The 24,359-nt window shown below is 43.9% G+C and overlaps 1 protein-coding gene across 1 annotated transcript; it reads left to right on the top strand.

The window, feature by feature from the left end:
• Positions 1 to 730: 730 nt before the first annotated feature.
• On the top strand, positions 731 to 24,038 carry LOC117972885 (uncharacterized). Its single transcript, XM_059028561.1, has 38 exons — positions 731 to 1,912; positions 1,992 to 2,110; positions 2,358 to 2,511; positions 2,924 to 3,048; positions 3,369 to 3,558; positions 3,794 to 3,918; positions 4,019 to 4,265; positions 4,630 to 4,754; positions 4,977 to 5,181; positions 5,303 to 5,424; positions 6,267 to 6,465; positions 6,554 to 6,678; positions 7,720 to 7,954; positions 8,036 to 8,160; positions 11,906 to 12,164; positions 12,245 to 12,369; positions 12,834 to 13,071; positions 13,158 to 13,279; positions 14,314 to 16,432; positions 16,503 to 16,624; positions 17,065 to 17,335; positions 17,415 to 17,536; positions 17,857 to 18,082; positions 18,166 to 18,287; positions 19,672 to 19,879; positions 19,978 to 20,099; positions 20,183 to 20,378; positions 20,454 to 20,575; positions 20,668 to 20,767; positions 20,985 to 21,107; positions 21,313 to 21,485; positions 21,693 to 21,790; positions 21,990 to 22,117; positions 22,390 to 22,570; positions 22,959 to 23,103; positions 23,238 to 23,313; positions 23,544 to 23,708; positions 23,878 to 24,038. The coding sequence occupies exons 1-38, from the start codon at positions 781 to 783 to the stop codon at positions 23,991 to 23,993; spliced, it is 8,907 nt and encodes a 2,968-aa protein (XP_058884544.1). The 5' UTR covers positions 731 to 780; the 3' UTR covers positions 23,994 to 24,038.
• Positions 24,039 to 24,359: the final 321 nt, after the last annotated feature.

The raw sequence follows: 24,359 nt of genomic DNA, 5'->3' as shown, positions 1-24,359 counted from the left end.
GCATACCTGACAGCGCGGACCATGGGTCAAATCAATGTTTGTGTAGGGTGCGGTGTATCGTTTTTTTTTTTTTTTTTTTTGGAGTCATCTGAATGCCTTTCCATTTTTTATTTCATTTGAAACCCTTTAAATACCAAACAATACCAAACACAATAATAGTGCATATACACAGAACAAAAATAAAGTGGACGGGCAAAATACATAGTCTCCCCCCAACCCCCCCGTCCCTTTAATTTATTTTTCTACACATACTACTACTTTGTATAGTGATGTAGAATATGCGATTATAAAATCTAATACTTGTACATGCTCTTCCAAATAAACTCGTTATGATTTTGAATGTGCGGTCGATCGATATTATTGTCATTGCTTGCGCCCCGGCACCTCTTTGTTTACACATTAAGCACTGGTGATTATCGTTTACAAGATCCATTGCTTCTTCATTTTTATTGTTTCTTTCATTACATTCATCCCTATATCTAATGTAATGCTATTTTCATCTTTTAAGTATAGGGCACGTTTACACACGTTTCTCAGTATACACATACTGACGGTTTTTGAAAATTAAATCAGGTGATTTTCTCTCGTGCAGAAATAGCCTAGCAGTGATTTAATAATGATCTAAGAATGCTGATAATTCAACGGCAGCAATTGGCTTGCCAATTGCAAATTCAATTAAAACACTTTAAGCCTCACAACTTAAATACCCGCGCCCGTAGAACGCAGACATATTGACTGCTTTTTGTGTTGTTTTTTGGTTGCATTTTATTTACAATAACGATGTTACGGAGAGGGCAGGCGATGCTGCCTTTCTTCTTATTGGCCTGGGTCTTGAGGCTCACACAAGCTCTTGCTTCAGCTCATGATCGCCTGCAGGATGAAGCAGCTGCAAATTCCATGTCAGGGACAGGAAACTTGGATCGTGGAGGGAACTTGAGCTTAGCTACTGATTTAGCCATTCCTTATGCTGAGGACCTTTTTTCTAAACAGGATTACTTTTCACCAAATGGAAAAGGTGAACTTTCTGAGATTGCTGGTTATTCTGCAGATCAACAGAGGCAGTCTCTTGATCATGTGTTTTCTGAGTCTGATGCTACAAACGATGGGCTTTTTGATTTCAGCCAGCATTATAGGTATGATGAGGATGCTCTTGAACAGCCTGGCTTTTCCAATCCAGATAGTGATGACTTCAATTCTGATTTGACCAAGAACTCTGTCCCTTTTGCTGCTGACAACTACCCTATGGCTTCAGACTCTGAAGGCGATGTGGAACATGCACTCTTTACTGATCGGAGTAATGACCCTGATGACTTCCCAGAAGTCTCAGCATATGCTGATTTAGCTACTTCAGATAAAGAAAATGTGTCTAATACTGCTACCCTTGATCTCAATGATTTGGTTAATCTTGCAGCAGAAATGGGTATAGGTGAACTTGGCAAAGAGTTAGATTCTTCTGACCACAAGTCTGTTACCTATTCTGAAACCCTAGGCTATGATTCTGCTGCCTTTGCAGATCTTGAAAAGGAAGGCACTGATACTTTGCATCCTGGTGTGCATTCCTATCATCGTAAGGACCAAGTTACTGGTGACCTTAATGAAATGCATGTTTCTTCTTTTGACCGCTCTGTACTTACTGATATAAATCTGGAGTTGGATGAAGCTCTTTCTCCAGCTCTTAAGATTGCCAGTGCACTCAACTCTCCTGATCTCTCCGGAGGTCCCAGGGTGCCAAGCAGCATCTATGATGCCTCTATAGGGCCCTATGGTACATTTAATCGACCTATTACCCCACCAAACCCTCCTCCCCATAGCACAGGAGAGCCAACCACCCTGGCTTCAGCAACTACATGCAATGTTGCAGACATGGCCATCAAATTGTTTGGTGGAAGGCTAACAGACCTCAAAGTGCGAGGTAAGGGTTCTTGTTAACTTGGTATCTGTTTAATTCTGGAAGAGGTACGATTATCAAATCTCACTAACTTCTCCCACAGCTGCCTTCATATTTGTTGAAGTAAGCAAGATTACGCAGAGGTGCAGATACAAAGTGTTTGAGAGAAATGGAGTTGTTCACTTTACAACTGCCTTCAAAGGTTGCAATGTGAAGATCCAGGTAAGAGTTGGATTAATAACTTCAAAAGTCTGCTACTATGGCATCAGATACGCACTTGCTGGCCTTGTGCAGTATAAATGTTAAACTGACAAAGCAAATGCCACGGGACTGCTGTTCCATGTATACAATTAACTTAATTTCTTTTTTTTTGTGAACTAGTGTATCTGCTTTCAACTTTGAGACTTTACAATCGCAGATGTTGGCTATAACATTCCCATTCAACCTGACTTCTTACCTTTTCTTGCAGGGTGGGCAATATGTCCTGACCCTGATGTGGAGAAACCACTATGTGCATATGTCCTGTCCAATTTCTACATCTGATAAACCTGTTGCAATCTGTGGTACGAGTAGCATGACCATCACACTCCCAGCAGGACCAGTAGAAGCACTTCGTGTAAAAAGTGAGTTGTTCCTGCCTGTCACTAAATGACATCTTACTTTGGAATGTATGGGTGTATTTGCTTCACCATATACCTTGCTGCAACTCCTTGCATGCATTTGAAACTGTTGCATATATGCTGCAGTACATGTTTAAAGTAGTAAATGTCCTTGAACAAAAGGACTATAGCACCCTTTTCAAAAGCATTTTAGATTTCAGTTTTAAAGTACTGGTGTGGTGGTGGTCAGTCTTGGGTGCACTTCAGTGATGGATAATACTGGGATCTGTGAGGAGGTGATGGTGGGTTTCTTTTTTTTGTAGTGGTTCTGAGTAACTAAATACAAGCTGTATATTGTAGCCAGTTCTCTCGCTGCTGTGTAGCCAATTGAGAAATGCTGCCTATTAATAGATCTCTAAATTTCTTCCAATTGTAGATAAATTAAACAAATGGGTATCCATTCACCAAGTTGCTGTTAAATGCAAATATCAACTGTTGCGTGATTCAGAGGGAAGGATCACTTTCACTACTTCCTACAATGGATGTCACGTGAGGAGATCGGTACGTGTATCCTGCTTTCCACCAGTATCGGAAACATTATGCTCTGTATACAGCCTGCATTGTAACCTAGGAAGAATGGACCAATACAGTATTTCACCTGTGTGCCCATACAAATTGTGTGACATACATATATAATATATATATATATATATATATACAATGGGTTTATTTTCCTATTTAAATATTGGAATTGTTGCACTCAATTTGGCTGTTCACTTCTATAATTAAAACTAGGAGAGCCTTCCTACCCAGAGGAACAGAGTACTGTGAAGATTAAAACTCCAGTGATGCCATTTTTTTTTATTTTTTGACCCTCCTAGATGGATCGTTACTTCTATAACATCTACTATCAAATGGCTCCAGGGAAGCTAGGACAGGCAGTCATGTCTTGTAGGACCGGAATTAATGTCACAGTCCCACCTGAAGCGTCTTTGCCGTCTGTATTTTGTGCCAAGTCTGGCATGATAATCAAATTGCCTAAGGGACGTCTTGATGCAGTCAAAGTGATAGGTGAGCTGCATCTATGGTCCTATGAATTCTGATCGTGTCAACCCACCCCCTCCTTTCTGATGGACATAGACATTGAAGTTGTGAACCTTTCGCATGTTTAATTGCAGATGGTTCTTGGCTTGCTGGCTACTACTGGAGTAGTACGACTGAAGCCTCAAACACTTTGTCTGTCTTGTATAATAAGCATTTAGAAAAACTTGCTGTACAGGGAACTCATGGAATTTGTCTTCTGCAGATGGTTTTGGCAAGGCAATACCTGTCGGTAGTATTGCCAAGAAATGTAATTATCAACTCTTTCAAATGAAGACTGGACACATCATCTTGATTGCTTCCTTCCAAAGCTGTCAAGTTGCGTTTGTGGTAAGAATATTGCGGCCATGATTATTAAATGTTGCTGCATGCTTCCAGTAAACTGCTTTAGTACAAGCAATACTGAGTGTGCAGTTTCTTTGTTTTTAAGGATGGTTGCTTTGCCTTGAATATCAAGTTCCAGCATGCTGATCGTGTAATGGGAGAGGTCTCTGCGCTTTGCCATGCAGGTGGGGGGCCAAAACCAACTTCCCAACCTGATACTCCTACAACTCGAGATGTAACTTCCAGTATACTGTCTACAGTAATTCCTGCGGATGTGTCTGCTACCATCTGCAACAAGGATGGCATGACAGTAGTTCTACCCAATGGTCCTTGGTGGGGGATTAGAGTGAAAGGTGAGTGACCGATTTTCTTCTTTCCTCCCCCCCCCCCCAGTGCAAAACCTCCTGTGAATTGACTAATGGAGGCACCTATACATACAGATTCACATTTATTCATTCACTCTCCTTGGTGCCTTAGGGTGGGCATTCCACAGCACTGATTATCACAATGTTGTCCACTATTCTTGGCTCTTGGAAAGCGATCTAAACAACTGGTGACTATCGGAGTACTGATGCCCGCTTTTTAGCTGGTGTATTTGATTAACCAATGCATGGTGAATGTGTCTTGTGATCCCTTTTTTTTTTTTTTTTTTTTTGGCTTAAAGCTGTAGTGGCATTTCATAGTCTTGTACTTGCTGTAATGTCTCCTTTATTGCAGATCTTTCTGGCAAAGAGATCACTGTGACTAGTGATTTTGCAGAACGATGCCATTACAATCTCTCTCTGAATCTGGAGAAAATAATCTTTACAACTACCTACACTGGCTGTTTTGTTGAGCAAGTGGTAAGTACATTTCACGTGACACTAGAACAGTTTTCATGGTTACCTGGGGGCTAGCTTGATATGTAATCTCTTAATATTTCGGTTTGACCTTGAGCTAACATTTTCATCCATCAAGTTGAATGGGACTGTACTGGACATTGTTTGTACATCCTTGCATGGCAGTGGTACTTGTGCGAAATTGTATATGCTTTTACATGCCTTGGTCATTTATGTTCCTACTAGGGAGATCGGTATGTCCTGACTGTCCTGTACAGAACAGCTACTTGGAATCGAGGGTCTGTGCGGATGGAATGCCCAACCAGTGCTGGAAGCCCTACAGAATTGCCTCCTCTTTCAGCCACTGTGGGGAAACCCATTAGTGTCTGCAGGTCCTCTAACATGACTGTGGTGCTGCCTGCAGGATCTCTGGAAAAAGTCTTGGTTCTAGGTGTGTTTACAAGATAGATTTGGATACTAGAACTTTTTTTTGTGGTGGGGTACTTGCGCTACCAAGTATCAAGGACTAGTCCTATCCTGGATGTGAACTCATGGATACATTTGTGTTGCAGATCACCTCAACAGGCCAGTAAAAGTCATTGATGCGCCCAAGTCATGCAATTACAGCATGGTGGAGAGAAGAGGACAGATCCTCTTCACAGCTCCCTACAGTGCCTGTGATGTCAAGATCCTGGTAATTGTCTTCAGTGTTTGTGTACTCTCCACTATATAGGCAAATACTCTGCATTTGCTGAAAATAACTTGAAAGCACCAATGTTTTGGGGTATATTGGAACCCTGTAACGCTATGAAATGTCTTGGTAAAGTGGGGCTGGCTTAATGTAATTTTGAAAGCATGTTTGCCTTCAGTCAGCACTTGCATTTTTAGAGTTTGAACACTGTCCTGACAAGATCATCTCAATTTGATTCTTGGATGAAGTCTTTTGTTCGTTTTTTCAGAAGTAGCATCAGACAGGGACTAGACACTGGGGGGGATAGTGGTGGCTGTCTACCTATCACTGTTTTGCATGTCTGGAGAACCCCTTGTTTTAATTGTCATGGAAGGTGGTATTAACATTTTAGCTTGAGTATCAGTTTCTGGGGACCCATGTGTCTGTTCATCTGCATGTCCCTTGCATCTGACTCTGGAGGTCTGTCGTCGTCCCCCCCCCCCCCCCCCCCGTTCTGTACATACTGTTCTGGTAATCAACTTTTTCCATAACTGATGGCTAACGTTGCAGGTTTATATCCCCCTACACAACTTGTGATGAGACTGATAAATATATATATTTTTTTAATCCTAAATTTACTTCTACTTCATAGCAAAATTGGTACAACATTTTATTTTGAATTTTATAGTGGTAACTGAGTTTTTGGGTGGTTGACTACTGAATTGGCTTGGATGGGCCAAATGGCCTCCCCTCCATGAATTATATTAATGGCATCAAATCAACTTTAGCTTATAGAGTGGCATTTTGTCCAATTAATGCTTTCATACTTTGCCACTGTCCTCCTCCTTCTCCCCTTGTACATGTAGAATGGAAACTATGTCCTGGCCATTATGTATACAAGTTATTCTGGAGGCTTTGCGTCGGTGCAGATGGAATGCCCTACCACTGGAGAACCAACAAAACCCCCTCCCTCTACAAAACCCATTCCTCCAACTCCTGTCTGTGGCGCTTCCAGCATGATCGTGGAGCTGCCTGAGGGGCCTCTGGAACAAGTCAAGATAATGAGTAAGAATATTTTATTTATATTGTATATGATCATTGTGTGTATGTAATGGTTATGATGATCCTCATGGAAACTGGTTTACTTTTGTAGATGCCTCCAATGGGCTATGGGTAGCTGTAAAGGATGTCCCAAAGAACTGCAACTACACACTGATGAAGGAAAGAGGAAGAAACCTCTTCATAACCTCCTACAAGGCCTGTCATGTCTGGATACTGGTAATGACTAACCCTCTGATCTGGGCAACATGATATAAATGAGCAGGGCCCATGGTATTGGGTTCCATGCACTATGCATATGTAATGAAGAAAGGCATTAAGATTATGGCAGCTTCTTGCTGGGGTTTTTTTTCCTGGCTTTTATTTAAGCATACATGTGCTGTAATGATACTTCAGGAGTAAGCGCCTGCATTCTGGACCGGTTGTATTTGATCATTAATACGCAATATGTAGAGCAAAGAACCAAAATAGAATTGCATTGTGGTAAGAAAATGGATTATTGATTAGGTCTCCACTTTGATGGCTTCAACTTTGGGCCAGCACCTTTTTTTTGGGGGGGGGGGGGGGGTTACAGGACCTTGTGAGGATAGACTATGGCGACCAAGAATAACTTGTGGAAACGGATGCACGTTCTAAATAGAAATGACCCTAATCCCAACTTTTCTATAGCCAGAACAATTGTCCTAACAATATTCTTGCATCCACTGGGATATTGGGGCGTTTGGGAAATGGAATGCCCAAGTGGTGCTGGTGAACCAGAAAAAAAACTACAACTACAGGGACAAGGAATATTTACTCCTTCAAACATGACAGCTTTGAGGTACCTCAAGCACCCTTGTACAGGGGCTCCTGAGTGGCGCATCCAGTAAAAGCACTTGAGTAGAGTGCAGGATGCGCCCCGTAGTCTGGACGCGAGACACTCCCCAGGACCAGGTGCTTTTTGGCTGTAGTTGACGCTCTTCCTATAAATTCACAAGAAACCTTTATTTTTATTGTGTTTTACATGATCGTGGTCCTAAAAGCCCACTTCATTATGATCGTGTTCACACTATCCAGGTCCTTTTTAAAGGCTTAACTAGAAGAATCGCAGAGCCATATGGCTGGCCTTTAAGTCTACTAGTAATTTCTTGCATGTATCTGTAAGTTAGGCTTTGAATGTTTCACGTAGAAAATTTGATTTCAACTAAATGAAAGTTGAGAAGTGTTCCCCACTGTAATCTCTTGGTGCCGGTGTTCTTGTGTCTACCCTTTTCTTTCCAGAATAAAAACTATGTCTTGACTGTAATCTACACAACTGCAACTGGGGTAAGAGGGATGGTGCAAATGACTTGTCCAGCTGTAGAGACAACATCCCTTACTACTAGGTCTACAACTATTGGGAAGCCAGTGACTACTGGGAAACCTACAAAACCAACTCTCCCTCCCACTCCTGTCTGCAAAGCCTCCAGCATGACTGTAGCACTGCCCTCTGGGTCACTACAAGTTTTGTTATTGAGTGAGTTTGAATTTGGCTCCAGCATTTTTGGAGGGAACTGAGTAGTCCTTGGTAGTTCATGTCAATCTGGTTTCTTTGTAGATCTGTCCAATGAATGGGTAGATATCGATGCTGCTCCCAGTTACTGCAACTACAGTTTGGTGCAGGGAAGAGGCGGCAGGAACTTCTTTACAGCCCCTTACAGGGCTTGTGATGTCCGGATACAGGTAGGAATACATTGTATGGTAATCCTCCATTTGATCTGTGGTGGGGTTGGGGGGCATGACTGCTGTTAATCTTCACTAATTTGAAGGGAGAAAATGGAATTGCAATTCAGAGGAAGTGGCTTTGTACCCAACTACATAATCTTGATGTGCCAATCCCAAGATTTACAGCTGTGACCGATCTCCATCCCCCCCCTATAGAATTAACCAGTGTTCATTCATGAAGTTGAATGAAACCTGCTCAATGTTACTTTTAAGCTATGGAATTACATGGCACTATATGTGTTTCCATATACTTCATAAATGTGACATTTCAATTTGTAACATGAAATACTGTATTATGGCTTCTGATGGACTTTGATACATTGTAGTTTCTTTTGATTTGCATGCAGTGCCAGATTAACCTATTGCTGGGCCCTAGGCACACATACGCTTGTGGGCCCATACGCCTGAACAAATGGCCACATATATGCACACCTCTATACATTGTAGCCTTTTAAAACTAGCCCTGTACCTTTTTATTTTATTTTTTAAAATGATGATTCAGTAAATTTATGACTGACAATGAATGACAAACTGTAGAGGATGTGCTAAACACATTTCAGGAATAAAACTGAAGCCTACGTTAAATTCTGTACCACAGCTCAACAACGAATGCTCTTGATTTGCTGAATTAAAAAAAAAAAGGCAAGTTCAATCAAAGTGAATTCTGGTGTTTTCAAATGTGGTATATTTCTGTACCTAATAGAATTCTGTGTCCTTTGATTTTCATGCTGACACAGATGCATTCGTGTAAGTGGGTAATAACAATGTGGTGTAGTAGTAATAAAAACAGAAATCCACTAGAGAACCCTGTGAATATTGGAACACAACTGTGTATTAAGGTAGGCCTGCAGCACAAACATGGTTCTAAAATTAATTGGTATCTTTTTTTTTTTTTTAACCCACAAAACGTGTACATTGGTAGGCATGGACTCTCTGAGAAATTAACCAGCAAAGAATCTTCATTGCAAAACAACCACATGAAATACTGTGTTTAATATGAAATAAGTTCATACTGTTGGCTCAACACTCCTATGCTTCAAACTGTTGATTCACAATAAACTCAAGTACCAGTTTCATCACAAGCAAAAGTGATTAATTTGTGTTTTTATAACGTGTACATTAATAAACCGCTGAAAGGGGTAATACTATGTTGCAAGACTCAAATGCACAAAATAGTACAAATACACCACGGCACCCGTGTAAATATCGGGAAACAAGTTCTGAATTACTTTCAGCACGCTCAAAGCTTCAACTGGTTTTAAAATGAATAACGTTATAATGTATGGCTTGCATTCTATTACTGGAACAGGTTTGTTTTCTTGCGGCAGCTTCACTTTGCTAATGGCCTTCAAGGTCCATCTTTGCTGCAATAAATGTTTGCGCTTTTATTTTCCGGCACGTTAACTTTACAGATTTAACGAACGCTAAATTAGCAAACATTTCTTGCTCACGAAATTCTTGTCTTGCAGTATTCATAACTTGCCATTTTAGACACCCGGCGTCTATCTACCTTATTTCACAGCAGCCCTGGTGCTTGGTGGAGACCGGCGGTTATGTGAAGTTTTTACTATGTAGTTCTTTCTTTGCAGAGGCCCTTATCCAGGGTGACTTGCAATATCACATTATTTTTTTTTACATACAATTACCCCTTTTATACAGTTGGGTTTTTACTGGAGCAATCTAGGTCAAGTACCTTGCTCAAGGGTACAGCAGCAGTGTCCCCCATCTGAGACTGCACTCCCGACCCTGTGGTCCAGAGCCATCACCACTACTCCACACTGCTGCCTACTATGTGTTCTCAATCCTAAAATTTTAGGTAATTTGGGAACGCAGGATTGCTAGCCTCTTGCCAGGACTTGTTCAATGATACCAACACAGTGAAGTGTGTTCCAGCACACTCTTTTCTTTTATAACAAATGGGGAAACAAAACCTAGTTCCCTCTGAGCCCTAACTAAACTTTGTCCTAACTCTCTTGGGGAAGGGCTGAGCCTTTTATCCCTCGTTTTGAAACTATGTAAATTGCAATCTGAAATTGTAAACCCAGTCCAAAATATGCAATTCAAAACGGTTCCTCTGTACAGTAGTCTCATGGTGAATTGTATAGGTGTGTGGTGCACACAGCTTCTACTGCTAGACATGGCTGAGATTTATCTACCAAAAAGGAGCATCAGACGGAGGCAAATGCCAGTTAAGGAATTCTGACCGCCAAAACCTTGGATGGATTTTAGTGTGTTTTTAAACTGTTGCAGTTAAGCAAACTTAAACCGTCCCGTCATTGTTTTGTGTCAGGAGGGGCTGGAGATCCTGTATTTGAGCAGCTAAGAACTTTTTGTTTAATTGCATGTTCTTCCAATGCCTTAACAGCAAGTATAGAAACACTTTTACTAAATGTTTGAAGTTAATGATTGCTGAAGTTGTGTAATTTGGCAGTTGTACTGAAATTTGTATTTGATTTTCAAAGTTTGATGGAGAATTAGGTGTGTAATACTGTACCCTGTCATTCTTTCATTTAAACAAATGCATAGTGTACTACAGGACATTTGTGTCATTGGTTGGAATGAGTCTGTTTATACAAGGCATGAATTCGACTGCACCATCAGTTAGGTGTTGCGCTTTCTTGTGTGTGCATTTGTATAACTTGATGGATTTTGGCAACGAGATGATTTGTTGTAGGGTGTATAAGCACTGACATCCTCTTGTGGTTACTTGGTAAAGCCCAGCCATGAAGCATTTGACCGGCTGTACAAAATGTGACCGAAGCAGCTTTGTGAAGATATTCAAAGTTCTCAAAGAACCTACGGTGTATGGCAAGTGGTGGATTTAAGTCGTGATAAGCGAGGTGATATGAAACGGGTTCATCTGTACTTGTGTAAACTTTACATTAGTTGCAGTAATTAATACCTGTTTGATTATCCATACGAATAGATTATGCAAACTAGTATTTGTCCCAATTAGCTTGGACAACTGGCTATTGTAAAGCAAATCTTCACAAACATAACCGTATTATCCCCTGTCTCCTTCTCTCCAAGCAATACATTTCACCTGCACTCGGACCTGTCGACTCCCCTTTTTACTGGGCGTCTCCCTTACTTTAGGCCCTTCTCCTTGGCTGATTTTTTTTTTTTTTCTCCCATATTTTAAACTTGCATTTTTGCAAAAGTAATTTCTCTCCAATGTTTTGGGTTCTAAAAATCTCTGTTACTGCAGCACAATTGCTGCCTGTCACACTTTTTTAGGACCCAGGTTATGCCTGTGGCAGGCATGCATTCAGGTCCTCGTATGACAATGTGTTCACTGGGACAGTTTAGGTTTAACTAGTCTCGCAATGCATTTTGATATGTTCAATGTCTCTGGTACCTTTTTCACAGCAGGACTACACTTGAAAGCATTGGTGTGTTCAAGCCTAAGCTATCCCAGTGGTGCAAATTTGGCATGATGGCGCTAGAATGTAGTGCATTGCTATCTAATCTGGCACCACAATTTAATGTTGCTGATGCTAGACACATTTTAAGCATGAATATGGGTGGGATGTAGAGCTGGAGTACATTTTTAAATTTTACTGTAACACACTAAACTCCACTTTTGAGGCAAGATGGTTGCCAGCTATGGAAGCCTCCCAGAGTTGAGAAGCAGATGAGATGATGTACACTGTCGTGGAATAGTCCTTCCAGTCTTCAACTTGTTGTGTCCCTTCACTTTCAGAATGGAAACTACATGTTGACCTTGCTTTACATAACTGCTGCTGATAAACGAGGGTACTTGGACATTAGATGTCCCACCACTGGTGGGGAGCCAACAGAGACTACTAGCCCCTCTGGTGGGGAGCTGACCGGAACTACTGCTGGAGAAACGACAACTACTTGGAAACCTACAATGCCTACTCTCCCTGACACTGCTCTCTGCAGAGCCTCCAGCATGACTGTAGAATTGCCCTCTGAGTTGCTTCAAGTTCTACTATTGAGTGAGTTTGAATTTGGCCCAAACACTTTTGGGAGGGAACTGATCCATCTTGGTAGGTAAAGTAACTTTGTTTTTGTATAGGTCCATCCAATGAATGGGTAGATATCAGTAATGCTCCCAGTTACTGCAACTACAGTTTGGTGCAGGGAGGAGGCGGCAGGAACTTCTTTACAACCCCCTACAGGGCTTGTGATGTCCGGATACAGGTAGGAATCGTACATTGTATGCTAATCTGAAGATTAATCTCCAATACTACAACCTTGATACCCCTTCTCCACTAGCACATCCGACCTGCGAGGGCTCGATAGGGTACGGGTACAGGTAGTTCTCAACTGGCTTTCTCAAGCCGAACCAAACTGCACAGAATTCTTTTAGCACCCAAACAAACTAGATGACTATCCTTAAATGAGATCATTGTCAAATCCTATTTAAACCCCCCCTTCAACAAAACTAATTTTAACTAAATCAATTCAGGGATTTTTAGACATTCCTAAATATTTGGAAACTATAGCAATACAGCTGTACTGTTGGGTTTTTTTTTTGAACAGTTTGTGCTTTTGACTAACTCGGTAACTGTCTTTCACTGCGTGTGACGTCGGTAGCTCTGCAGTGGAAAAACAAAGGCATAACATCCTTCTGCATTCAACTAGTTCTGTCCCTTCACTTGCAGGATGGAAGCTACATCTTAACCTTACTTTACATAACCATTGCGAAGGGAGGCTACGTGCACATGAGATGTCCAATAAAAACCACTACTAAGCCAACCAAGACTTCTAGAACCACCACTAGGAAGACTACCAGTATCGCCACTGTAGGGGTGACCGAGGCCCCTGCAACTGTGGTCTGCACCGCCTCCAGTATGGTGGTGGAGCTGCCCAAGGAACCTCTAAGACTTGTGAAGGTTCTAGGTGAGTTAGGCTTTGGATATTGGAGGGGCATCATGTCTGACACTGTAGGGGGAGTCTTTATGGCAAATTTCTCTTTTCTTTTGTAGATAAATCCAACCGGTGGGTAGCTGTCATTGATGCTCCCAAGTACTGCAACTACACCTTGTTGCAGGGAAGGGGAGGGAACTTCTTCATAACCCCCTACACGGCCTGTGATGTCAGGATATTGGTAATCCTTTTGTGTAATTGGAGGTGGTGAACCCTGTCCAATTTTCACATTATCAAGTCCATATGGCTTCTGCCTTTGCCTAAAGGCAATGTAATTAAGACACTTGCTCTCTCCGTGTCGAGCATTCTTTTAAATCAAGCTTCCTGAAGTGTTTAGTGGTGGTGTGATTGGCCCAACTTTCTCTGCTTCCCTCTTGTCCAAGTTTTTATCGTGACTCTCCAACACTTGTGACTTCACACTAGAACCGCTGCAGTTACTTGTACCTAAAACCACCGCACGCAGTATTTGTGATTTTCATTTTAAACATCCGTATTAAAATGGAAGGCAACTATGATGCAACAACTTTTATTCAAGCATGTCCTAGCAAACATCTGCATGACCAAACACTATTTAAAAGGAACAATTAAACATAAGGGGTTACTTTCTAGCGTGCCACAAAGCACTACTTTTAAATGAAACTAGTGTGTAAACGGGTATATGTACATACTAAAAACAAATGTGTTTACTTTTAAAACAGAAGTAACATGCGTTTCCTCTGTGTAGCACTGAATCCAGGATGAACTTCAGCAGCCTGCTGCTTTTACATTTCTCTGATCAATGTTTTTGCTGAAGCGCTGTGGCTAGCTTCAAGAGAGATTTTTCCCCAGTGCATTCCTTGTACAAAATGAAGGAATTGGTGGTTGTCGGGTCTCGTACAGATAACCAGCTTGTATTAAATAACAAAAAAAAAAGCATCTATTGTAAAAGGCAGTCAAAATAACTGCTGGCAGTTCTATGTGGGAGGGATTGTATCTTCCCTTTTGTGATCCTGCCTTTCCAATACTGTCGGGATATTTAATACATGTAGTGAGTCCTAAACGGACAACCGCATAACATTCAGCCATGCAGAGTTACTTAATTTTTGAAAGCCTTGTCAAAATGGCTGCTGTGGAGGTTCTAGTGTTAATATCCGATTGGATATCTGCATCTTGTGTGGTGCAATTTTAAAAGCGTTGATCAGTTGGGTATATTAAAGATGTTTCCTCTCATTCTAGAATAACAACTATGTTTTGAAGATCTGGTATTTGGCAACTGGTGGCAAAAAAGGGTATATGGTGATGAAATGCCCCACCGATGCTGGAGAACCCACAAAAGCACCAACAACTACTTGGGAGCCAACCAAGAGTACCAGGACCACCATCAGGAGGACTACCACAACAACCATTGGGGAGCCGACCAGGACCACCAGCAGGAGGCCTACCAGGACCACCAGCAGGAGGACTACCACAACAACCATTGGGGAGCCAACCAGGACCACCAGCAGGAGGCCTACCAGGACCACCAGCAGGAGGACTACCACAACAACCATTGGGGAGCCAACCAGGACCACCAGCAGGAGGCCTACCAGGACCACCAGCAGGAGGACTACCACAACAACCATTGGGGAGCCAACCAGGACCACCAGCAGGAAGACCACCAGCAGGAGGCCTACCAGGACCACCAGCAGGAGGACTACCATAACAACCATTGGGGAGCCAACCAGGACCACCAGCAGGAAGACCACCAGCAGGAGGCCTACCAGGACCACCAGCAGGAGGACTACCACCACAACCATTGGGGAGCCAACCAGGACCACCAGCAGGAAGACCACCAGCAGGAGGCCTACCAGGACCACCAGCAGGAGGACTACCACAACAACCATTGGGGAGCCAACCAGGACCACCAGCAGGAAGACCACCAGCAGGAGGCCTACCAGGACCACCAGCAGGAGGACTACCACAACCATTGGGGAGCCTACCAGGACCACCAGCAGGAGGACTACCACAACAACCATTGGGGAGCCAACCAGGACCACCAGCAGGAGGCCTACCAGGACCACCAGCAGGAGGACTACCACAACAACCATTGGGGAGCCAACCAGGACCACCAGCAGGAAGACCACCAGCAGGAGGCCTACCAGGACCACCAGCAGGAGGACTACCATAACAACCATTGGGGAGCCAACCAGGACCACCAGCAGGAGGCCTACCAGGACCACCAGCAGGAGGACTACCACAACAACCATTGGGGAGCCAACCAGGACCACCAGCAGGAAGACCACCAGCAGGAGGCCTACCAGGACCACCAGCAGGAGGACTACCACAACAACCATTGGGGAGCCAACCAGGACCACCAGCAGGAAGACCACCAGCAGGAGGCCTACCAGGACCACCAGCAGGAGGACTACCACAACAACCATTGGGGAGCCAACCAGGACCACCAGCAGGAAGACCACCAGCAGGAGGCCTACCAGGACCACCAGCAGGAGGACTACCATAACAACCATTGGGGAGCCAACCAGGACCACCAGCAGGAAGACCACCAGCAGGAGGCCTACCAGGACCACCAGCAGGAGGACTACCACAACAACCATTGGGGAGCCAACCAGGACCACCAGCAGGAAGACCACCAGCAGGAGGCCTACCAGGACCACCAGCAGGAGGACTACCATAACAACCATTGGGGAGCCAACCAGGACCACCAGCAGGAAGACCACCAGCAGGAGGCCTACCAGGACCACCAGCAGGAGGACTACCACAACCATTGGGGAGCCTACCAGGACCACCAGCAGGAGGACTACCACAACAACCATTGGGGAGCCAACCAGGACCACCAGCAGGAAGACCACCAGCAGGAGGCCTACCAGGACCACCAGCAGGAGGACTACCACAACAACCATTGGGGAGCCAACTAGGACCACCAGCAGGAGGCCTACCAGGACCACCAGCAGGAGGACTACCACAACAACCATTGGGGAGCCAACTAGGACCACCAGCAGGAGGCCTACCAGGACCACCAGCAGGAGGACTACAACAACCATTGGGGAGCCTACCAGGACCACCAGCAGGAGGACAACCACTGGGGAGCCAACCAAGACCACCAGCAAGAGGACTACGACAACCATTGGGGAGACTACCAGGACCACCAGCAGGAGGACTACCACGGGGAGGACTACAACAACCATTGGGGAGCCAACTAGGACCACCAGCAGGAAGACCACCACAACCACCATTGGGGAGCCGACCAGGACCACCATTGGGAAGACAACCAAGGCCCCTACAACTGTGGTCTGCACAGCTTCCAGTATGGTGGTGGAGCTGCCCAATGAACCTCTAAGACTGGTCAAGGTTCTAGGTGAGTTGGGTATTTGAGGGGCATCGTGTGACACTAATGGAGGCTATGGTAACTTTCTCTCTCTTTGTAGATAAATCCAACCAGTGGGTAGCTGTCATTGATGCTCCCAAGTACTGCAACTACACCTTGTTGCAGGGAAGGGGAGGGAACTTCTTCATAACCCCCTACACGGCCTGTGATGTCAGGATATTGGTAATCCTTGTGTCCAAGCTCACCTAGCTACTCAACACTGTACTGTGTGCCTTCTCTCCCCTCCAACCAAACTTCTGTGCTTTCATTAAAGCTTCATATACTGAGCATCAAAAGAAACGTGTCTTTGTATTTGGATAAAATTCACTAAATGTGATTGAAAAATGACTTCTGTTTTAGAGCAGGTGCAGTGACTTTTTATTGTGCTGATTTAACAATTGACATCACGAAGATGCTGCAAAATGATCTGATCTTGGGCATTTTTTTTAAATGTGTTGTAATAGTCCAGTTTCTTTTGTTGCTCAGTATATAAATTTTTAGGCAATGGTATGATTGGCCCAACTTGCTCTGCTTTCCTCTTGTCCTTCTGTTAAATTAAGTTCATATTTCCATCTTGTGTGATTAACCATGGAATCAATGTTGGTATTATATATTTGTTCTAGAATAACAACTATGTTTTGAAGATATGGTATCTGACAACTGGTGGCATAAAAGGGTATGTGGTGATGAAATGCCCAACCAGTGCTGGAGAACCCACAAAAGCCCCAACAACTACTCCCACTACATGGGCGCGAACCAAACCGACCAGGACCACTGGAATTGCTACGAAGACAACTGTGACAACCACTGGTGGGGAGCCAACTGTAGTCTGCACAGCCTCTAGTATGGTAGTGGAGCTGTCCAAGGAACCTCTGGTACTAGTAGAGCTTCTAGGTGAGTTGGGTTTTTTGATCCCATGTGGATGAACTTGGCAAGGGCACTAGGGGAATTTTTATGCACTCTTCTCTTGTAGCTGAATCCAGCAAGTGGGTAGCTGTCATTGATGCTCCTGAGGATTGCAACTACACCTTGGTTCAGAGCCGAGAAAGGAACTTCTTCAAAACCCCCTACATGGCGTGTGATGTCAAGATTCTGGTAATCCCATTTCTAGCAAAATAGGCTACTCCTGTACTTCTAGTCAAACTTGGACTGTAAATACACAACTGTAAAGGGGTTTCTGCAAGGTGATGGTCTAATGCCATAAGGGGAGGGGGGTAGAGAATGAACCCAAAGTAGTGCTTGCAAAACAGATGGGGCTGGTTTCACATACCCTGACTTGTACTGCTCTTGGATTTCCTTATGTTGTATGAAGTACTCCAAAGACCCTCATTGGGGATTAGCTGGTTCCAGTTTCTGCTTGTGAGTTTACTTTCCTTTTACCCTAAACCTTTTTTTATATGCAAATTGAATTCTAGAATGAGAACTACTTCTTGGCCTTGCGCTATACAACAATTGATGGTAAAGTAGGGTATGTGCAGATGAAATGTCCAACCAGTGCAGGAGAACCAACAAAAGATCCTGCAACTACAAACACGACCAGGAAATCAACAAGGACCCCCCCAGCACCAGATGTGGTGTGCAACTCATCCGGAATGATGGTGGAGCTGCCCAAGGACTCTTTAGACCTAGTGGAGCTTCTAGGTGAGTTGGACTTTTGGCCGACACCTGCAAATTTGTCCATGGGACAGTAGTGGAATCTTACGGTAACTTTTTTCTTGTTGTAGATTATGCCAACAAATGGGTAGTTGTCAACAAGGCTCCCATGTACTGCAACTACACCTTGCTGCAGGGAAGTGGAAGGACCCTTTTCATAACCCCCTACAAAGCCTGTGATGTCAGGATACTGGTAATCATGGGGAGGGAGGTGTGGGATATTTTAAAACACCTGAACAATGGTACATGGGTGTTTTTGTGTGTGATTAGATGGATGGATGATTGTATGATATGGTTAAATGCATATCAGCTTGTGACTGACTGGTGCAGTGCAAAGAATGTAATGTCCAAACTGCTGTTTTCCCAAAAAAGCCTTTTTTAATATCAAAGTCCATCAATAATAATTCCAAATAAATAAGCCCCGCTACCAACGATGGTATTGGGGCAAAACAGTTTGGAGTCCAAAAAAGATAAACCAGACACTACGATAGCCACAATCCTCCGTGCCCGTAAACAGTGCTTTATTCCTTTAGGGGGATCGTGGTGAGGGGCGTGCTCTGGGGTAAAAGTTGGCTCTCCGGCTACAGCCTCCCGTCCTCCTGCTCCTCTAGAAAACACAAACCCTTAACGCACAGAAAATAAACGGCTCCAGCCAGTTGCTCTATTTTCTCAGCGCAAGGGGAGGTACGGACGTAGCTGCTGCCCCTTTGTACCCAGCAAACTCCTGCCCGCGGTTAATGCGTCGCCATGGTTTCTCCAATAGAGGGCGGCCCTGCAGCTGACTGCAATGGAATCGTCCCGAGTACTTGCAGCTATGCGCCCCTCCTAATATGGTCACCTCCCGGCTTCCACCTACCACAGAGGTGGCAGATCTAGGAGGCAGCATACCTTCCCCCTTACACAGCGCCCTTTCTAGTTGGGAGGGAGATTTTACAGCATTGATCCTTCCTCTCTCTCCATCACACGGCTATATGTATAAGCTGCTTTAATTGCATAAAGCTGCATGGTCCATTTTGTATGTTGCATTTTAATTTGGGTAATTGCGTAATGCAATCCATGTACACCCTAAGCTTTGACATGACATTTTGAACCCTGTTTTATGGCTGCTTAGCCCAAGGTTCTATATATATAAAAAAAAAAAAAAAAATTGTTGCAGTAGATCAGACAGATTGGTAACCTGCCATTTCTTGCTCAAACTCATTCTCCAGGAAATCTGAGCATCAAATCATAGACATTTTGAAGTGATGTCAGATATTTGGAAGTAGTATAAATGCATCTTGCTGGCAATATTGTTTGCAACTACCAAAGTGCAGCTCCATCCTGAAACTTCAGCAACACACTGCAGGCTTGAAATGTAAACAGATTTAGTTTTGAAACTAGTCCAGGTAAGTGTGATCCCACTGAAGTGGGACAACAAATTGAAGGCATTATTGCAAGAGTGTGCCTAGTAGATCTTCTGGTCTGCTTCAAAGCAAGCCATTTGACACCTGCTGACATGACCAAAATGTCTGGACTACTACCCGAAGCCTGCAATTTGCTTGTTCTACATTCTGAAGCCAACTTCCTCCTTGTTCTAGAATGAGAACTACATCTTGACCCTCCGCTATACAACTTCTGGGCAACAAGTTTATGTTCACATGAAATGCCCCACCAGTGCTGCAGCACCCACAAAAACACCTTCCTCTACAACCACTACTGGAAAACCACCAATACCCACTGTCTGCAAAGCCTCAGTCATGACAATAGAGCTGCCTGAAGGACCAATTGAACAAGTAGCCCTGATAGGTAAGTTGTGCCTTGGCCCAGGTAACTTTCCTCCCGAATTGCTTGGCAGTGAGGATAACCCTGGAAACCCAATTTCGTGGCATCCTTGCCTTTTGCAGATAAATCCAACACTCTGGTAACTGTCAAAGATGATACCAGAAAGTGTGGCTACAGCTTGGTGCATGGGAGAGGAAAGAACCTCTTCACAACCCCTTACACAGCCTGTGATGTGAAGATGCTGGTAAATATTTAGCTTTTTGTATTGTTGCATATGAATTTTAAAAGCATGTACATATGCTCTCCCCTCCCTTAATTCTCTTCCAGAATGGGAATTATGTCCTGACTCTAGCATATGTAACCCTTACTGGGGAAAGGGTACTGGTGCAGATGAAATGTCCAGTCAGTGCAGCTTTACCAACAGGGTTGCCGCTCCCTCCCTTTGGGGTTTCTGTCCTCTGCAGTGATACTTGCATGACAGTGGAACTTCCTGGGGGACTGCTACAAGATATCCAGTTAATGGGTGAGTTGGCTTGGTACACAGTAATTTGGGTGCTGTAAAACAGAAAGCATGCTCTAAATGTGGCATCTGTTGTAGATGAATCCAACAACTTGGTAGCTGTTACCAGTGCTCCCAAGACTTGTGGCCTCAGTTTGGTGAGGGGGAACGGCAAGAACATCTTGACCGCTCCTTACAAGGCCTGCAATGTCAAGATACTGGTAAGCGGAGGGCAATTGCAGCTGTAATCCCCATTTGTATTGGGAGTGATCAAAATACTGTCAGGAATGAGCAACTCCCTTTCCACTTCTAGAACAACTTCTACATCCTGAGAGTCATTTACACCACTCTTACTGGGGAGCGAGGAGATATACAGGCCAAGTGTCCTGTTCCTGGTCTAGTACCACGTGAGGGTAAGTGTTTATTCACTGGACACTTCTTCATAATGCAGGAATGCTCAAGTCTGGTGCTGCTCGTCTACCAAATCTGCTGTTGCTGCATCATGTTTGTTTTACTTGAATGCCGTGTGCCTTTTGACCAAGTCTCTCGGATTTCCCTACCCAAGATGTTAACCTAAACTACAGGGTCTTCCCTATACAATGTGAAACATTTAAGTGTACTGTTTTGCAGGGTGCAAGATACCAAGAAGTCAGCAGGTTGCTTGTGGTCCACCTAATGCTGATCCACAACTGTGTGTGGCCAATGGATGTTGTGTGGATGCAACAACTTCCCAGTGTTACTATCCTTTGAATGGTATGGCTTGGTTTTAATATAGTACTGCTCATCTAATGAGCAATCCAGATTAACTGAACAGCTTGTATAGGAAAATTTGGAGAGGGCGGGGAGATAATTGACTTCAATTGCAATCTTGCTGTACAGGAGACCTGGTCCTTCAGGTAAACACTTTCACAAGCTTCACTATTTGCATTAATGGAATTCTTTGCTTCTACTTTTTCAGCATGCACTGCAGATGGCCATTTTGTATTCTCCGTAGACCGCACCTCAACTAAGCCAGAAATCGATCCTGGCAGTCTAGTAATTGCAGGAAACCGATCATGTGCCCCAGTAATCTGCACTCCAGACTTTGCCATCTTCAAATTTCCTGTGACTGGCTGTGGGACACATGTCTTTGTAAGTTCCCTCCTCCTCTGGGGTTTGCTAGTTTTGTCACTACATCAAAGGTTAGGACTTTAGGCTACATATGTTTTTTTTTTTAAAGGATGGTGGTAGGGTGCTAATCTAATGCAATACCACTGGTTTTGCACTGGCCCAGTTGATTTTCCAGTCCTCCTCCTATCTGCTTCAGTTCTCACCCACAAGCTTTTTTTGTTTCTGTAGACGGTGGCGGAGACTACAATTTATCTTGCTGAAGTTCATGGCTTGGTTCGGGGGAACCAGCAGATGTATGGACAAATTACCAGAGATGGCCCTTATCGGTAATTTCTTTTACGAGCTGGGAAGTGTCGGTTAACCCACTTGCTGAAAGACGCCTGTTTTCCAGCATACGTTGCTGGTTGTAATGGGTGGGTTGGGACCCCATGATCGGAGTATGGGTTTTGTCAAGGAATGGACCATCTCTGCCAACTGGTATCTACATTGATTCTTTCTCTTCACTGTCTCCTCTCTGCACTGCAGTTTCCAGGTGGAATGTCGCTATTCTAAAGGGCATTTGGCCAGCACTGGTTACTTGGTGGTGAACCCACCGCCTCCATCAGCAGCCTTGGCTTTTGGCTCACTTGGGGTTAGGTTAAGGATTGCCACAGGTAATTGAACATCATGCATGATGTCTAACCTTTATTTTTTATTTTTATTCCATTAATAAGTACACTACAGTTCTTGATGAGAGGGTCGTGGATGTCAGTAGAACTTCTCCTCCCACTTGGTCTTGTGGTGCTGTAGCCCTATGTTGGGCATCATGTCCCGTAATGACTGCTAGGTTTGACTGGCTGAAGTCCCTCTTTCAATGGCTGGTGTATGAAGAGATGCACACGGAGTACCTGGTGTCCAGTTATTCTAAAGCACTTGTCTCTTGCAGACACCAGCTACACTAGCTTCTACCCTCGGTCCCATCTGCCCCTGAGCTTCTTGCTTGGAAGCAAGGTGTATCTGGAAGTGCAGCTTGTAAACCCTCCTAACCCCAATGTAGTTCTGCTGGTCCACTACTGCATCGCCTATCCCCAGTCCTCTCAAGCTGCCTGGGTGATCCTCTATGAAGGGTGAGTATCCTGAATCATCGACGGTGTTCAAGTATCCTGATGTCTCCATTTGTCTGGACAAAGCAACATGCCAGATATGACTACTGACCAAATTGCTGACCTCTTTATTCTCTCCTTCTGAAGTCAACCCTTCATACTCTTACCCACTCAACGGCTGCATCAGCACCTACTTGTATTGGAGCTGTTTTATACAGGATTTGTAATTTCGGCAACAGGTTAAGGGAGTGGCTCAGATTATCCAATACTATTGGCTGCAAACGCCTGAAGTAAATCTTTGCACGCTATTTGGACTGTCGCAGCTGCTAGAAGTGTGGCAGTATGGCTGCCATGCACTTCAAGCCTCCTAGTTGGCAGCTGTCAGACTCCCTTCTGAATTTCTACCCCACAGTTGTCCCAACATCCTGGATTACAGCAGTGCTGCTGGCCTCCATGTGAAATACAATAACATGCCTGTATCCAAGCACACTCGACGCTTTGAAATACAAAGCTTCCAGTTCCTGGACTACAAGACCAAGCAGCATTTGGATGAGGAAGTGAGTTTTTTGTTTGTTTTAATAGTGGTCCAATCATGTACTCCAAGCTTGTCTCCAAATGCCTAGTCATAAATGGTATATTTTAGACAAATGCCGATCTACAGCTGCTCTAATGCCATTTACTTTCTTTTTAGATCTATTTTATGTGTTCAACTGAAGTGTGTTCCCCAGAACACCGTGTTTGTAATGAAGGATGCTTTGATGGGAGAGGTATGTTGCTGAAAAGCACTCTAGACCCACAGTTTCTGAGGATGTTAGTCCTTTTTGAAGTTTGGCTATTTTTAGGTCTAGCCTTAAATTTTATTGCATCTTGCATTATATATATATATGTAATTTTTGACTTCCCCTGAAGTATTTACGTTCTGCTCCCCTGACTAACATTTGGGCGATCGTTATACCACTTGATTTAAAATGTTCCAGATAACTTTCCCCTTCCACAGATATGCCTGTTCCAGTAGATCTTGGTGTGGGAGGGCGCTGTGCAGGAAAGCCCTGTCCTGGGAAATCCAATGTAGTCAAGCGAGCTGCTCATGGTCATACTGGCCTCATCGCTGTCGGTGAAGGAACCTTCCTTTTGGATGAGCCTGTGCCCCATGAACAAATGGGTAAGTGATTTTGAGATCATGTGGATTAAAGCAGTACTACCCTTTTTCATGTATTCCATCCTTGAAGATGGAGGTTGCCCTCTTTGGGCCAAAGCCAGACCTGAAGCTTATTCCTCACTTGAACACCAGAATGCTTTGCCAGTAACCGTTTTATTTCTTCCTCTTGCAGAGAAGCACTGGACACACTTCCATGGTCTCCTGGGGCTGCTTGCTCTGCTGGTCTCGGTATCTGTTGTAATGCTCTTCCTCAAAAAATGGGTTGTCTTGCAAATGGCCAGGTCCTAGAGAAGCAGTCTCTAACTTGAATAAACCTTTTATCTTGTGTTGACATTGTCTCCTCCTTGTGGGTTTATTTCCCCTGCCAACTAACTTTTAAAATCCTGCACTATTATTGTCAAGAAGGATTAGAGAAACTGACTTGTATGTTAGTAAATTTGCTGGCTTTTTTAAAAAATGACTGCTGCATTATTTTTAGAGCGCTTCATCTGGTGCTAGTAAAGGAGTTGGTACATTGCCCCCAGAACCATTGACTTGCTGATCTATACAATTGGAACATATGATCTTGTGTGGGCATATTCAGCTGGAATACATGTGGCACTAGTGTTTCATCGGTCTTTGGCTGTGATGTAACTTAAAACGTGAGTATCGGTG

Source organism: Acipenser ruthenus, chromosome 8, assembly GCF_902713425.1.
Source record: "Acipenser ruthenus chromosome 8, fAciRut3.2 maternal haplotype, whole genome shotgun sequence".
In the NCBI taxonomy this organism is placed as follows: domain Eukaryota; kingdom Metazoa; phylum Chordata; class Actinopteri; order Acipenseriformes; family Acipenseridae; genus Acipenser; species Acipenser ruthenus.
Note: the sequence above shows the minus strand (reverse complement) of the source record. Positions and strands in the feature narration are given on the sequence as shown.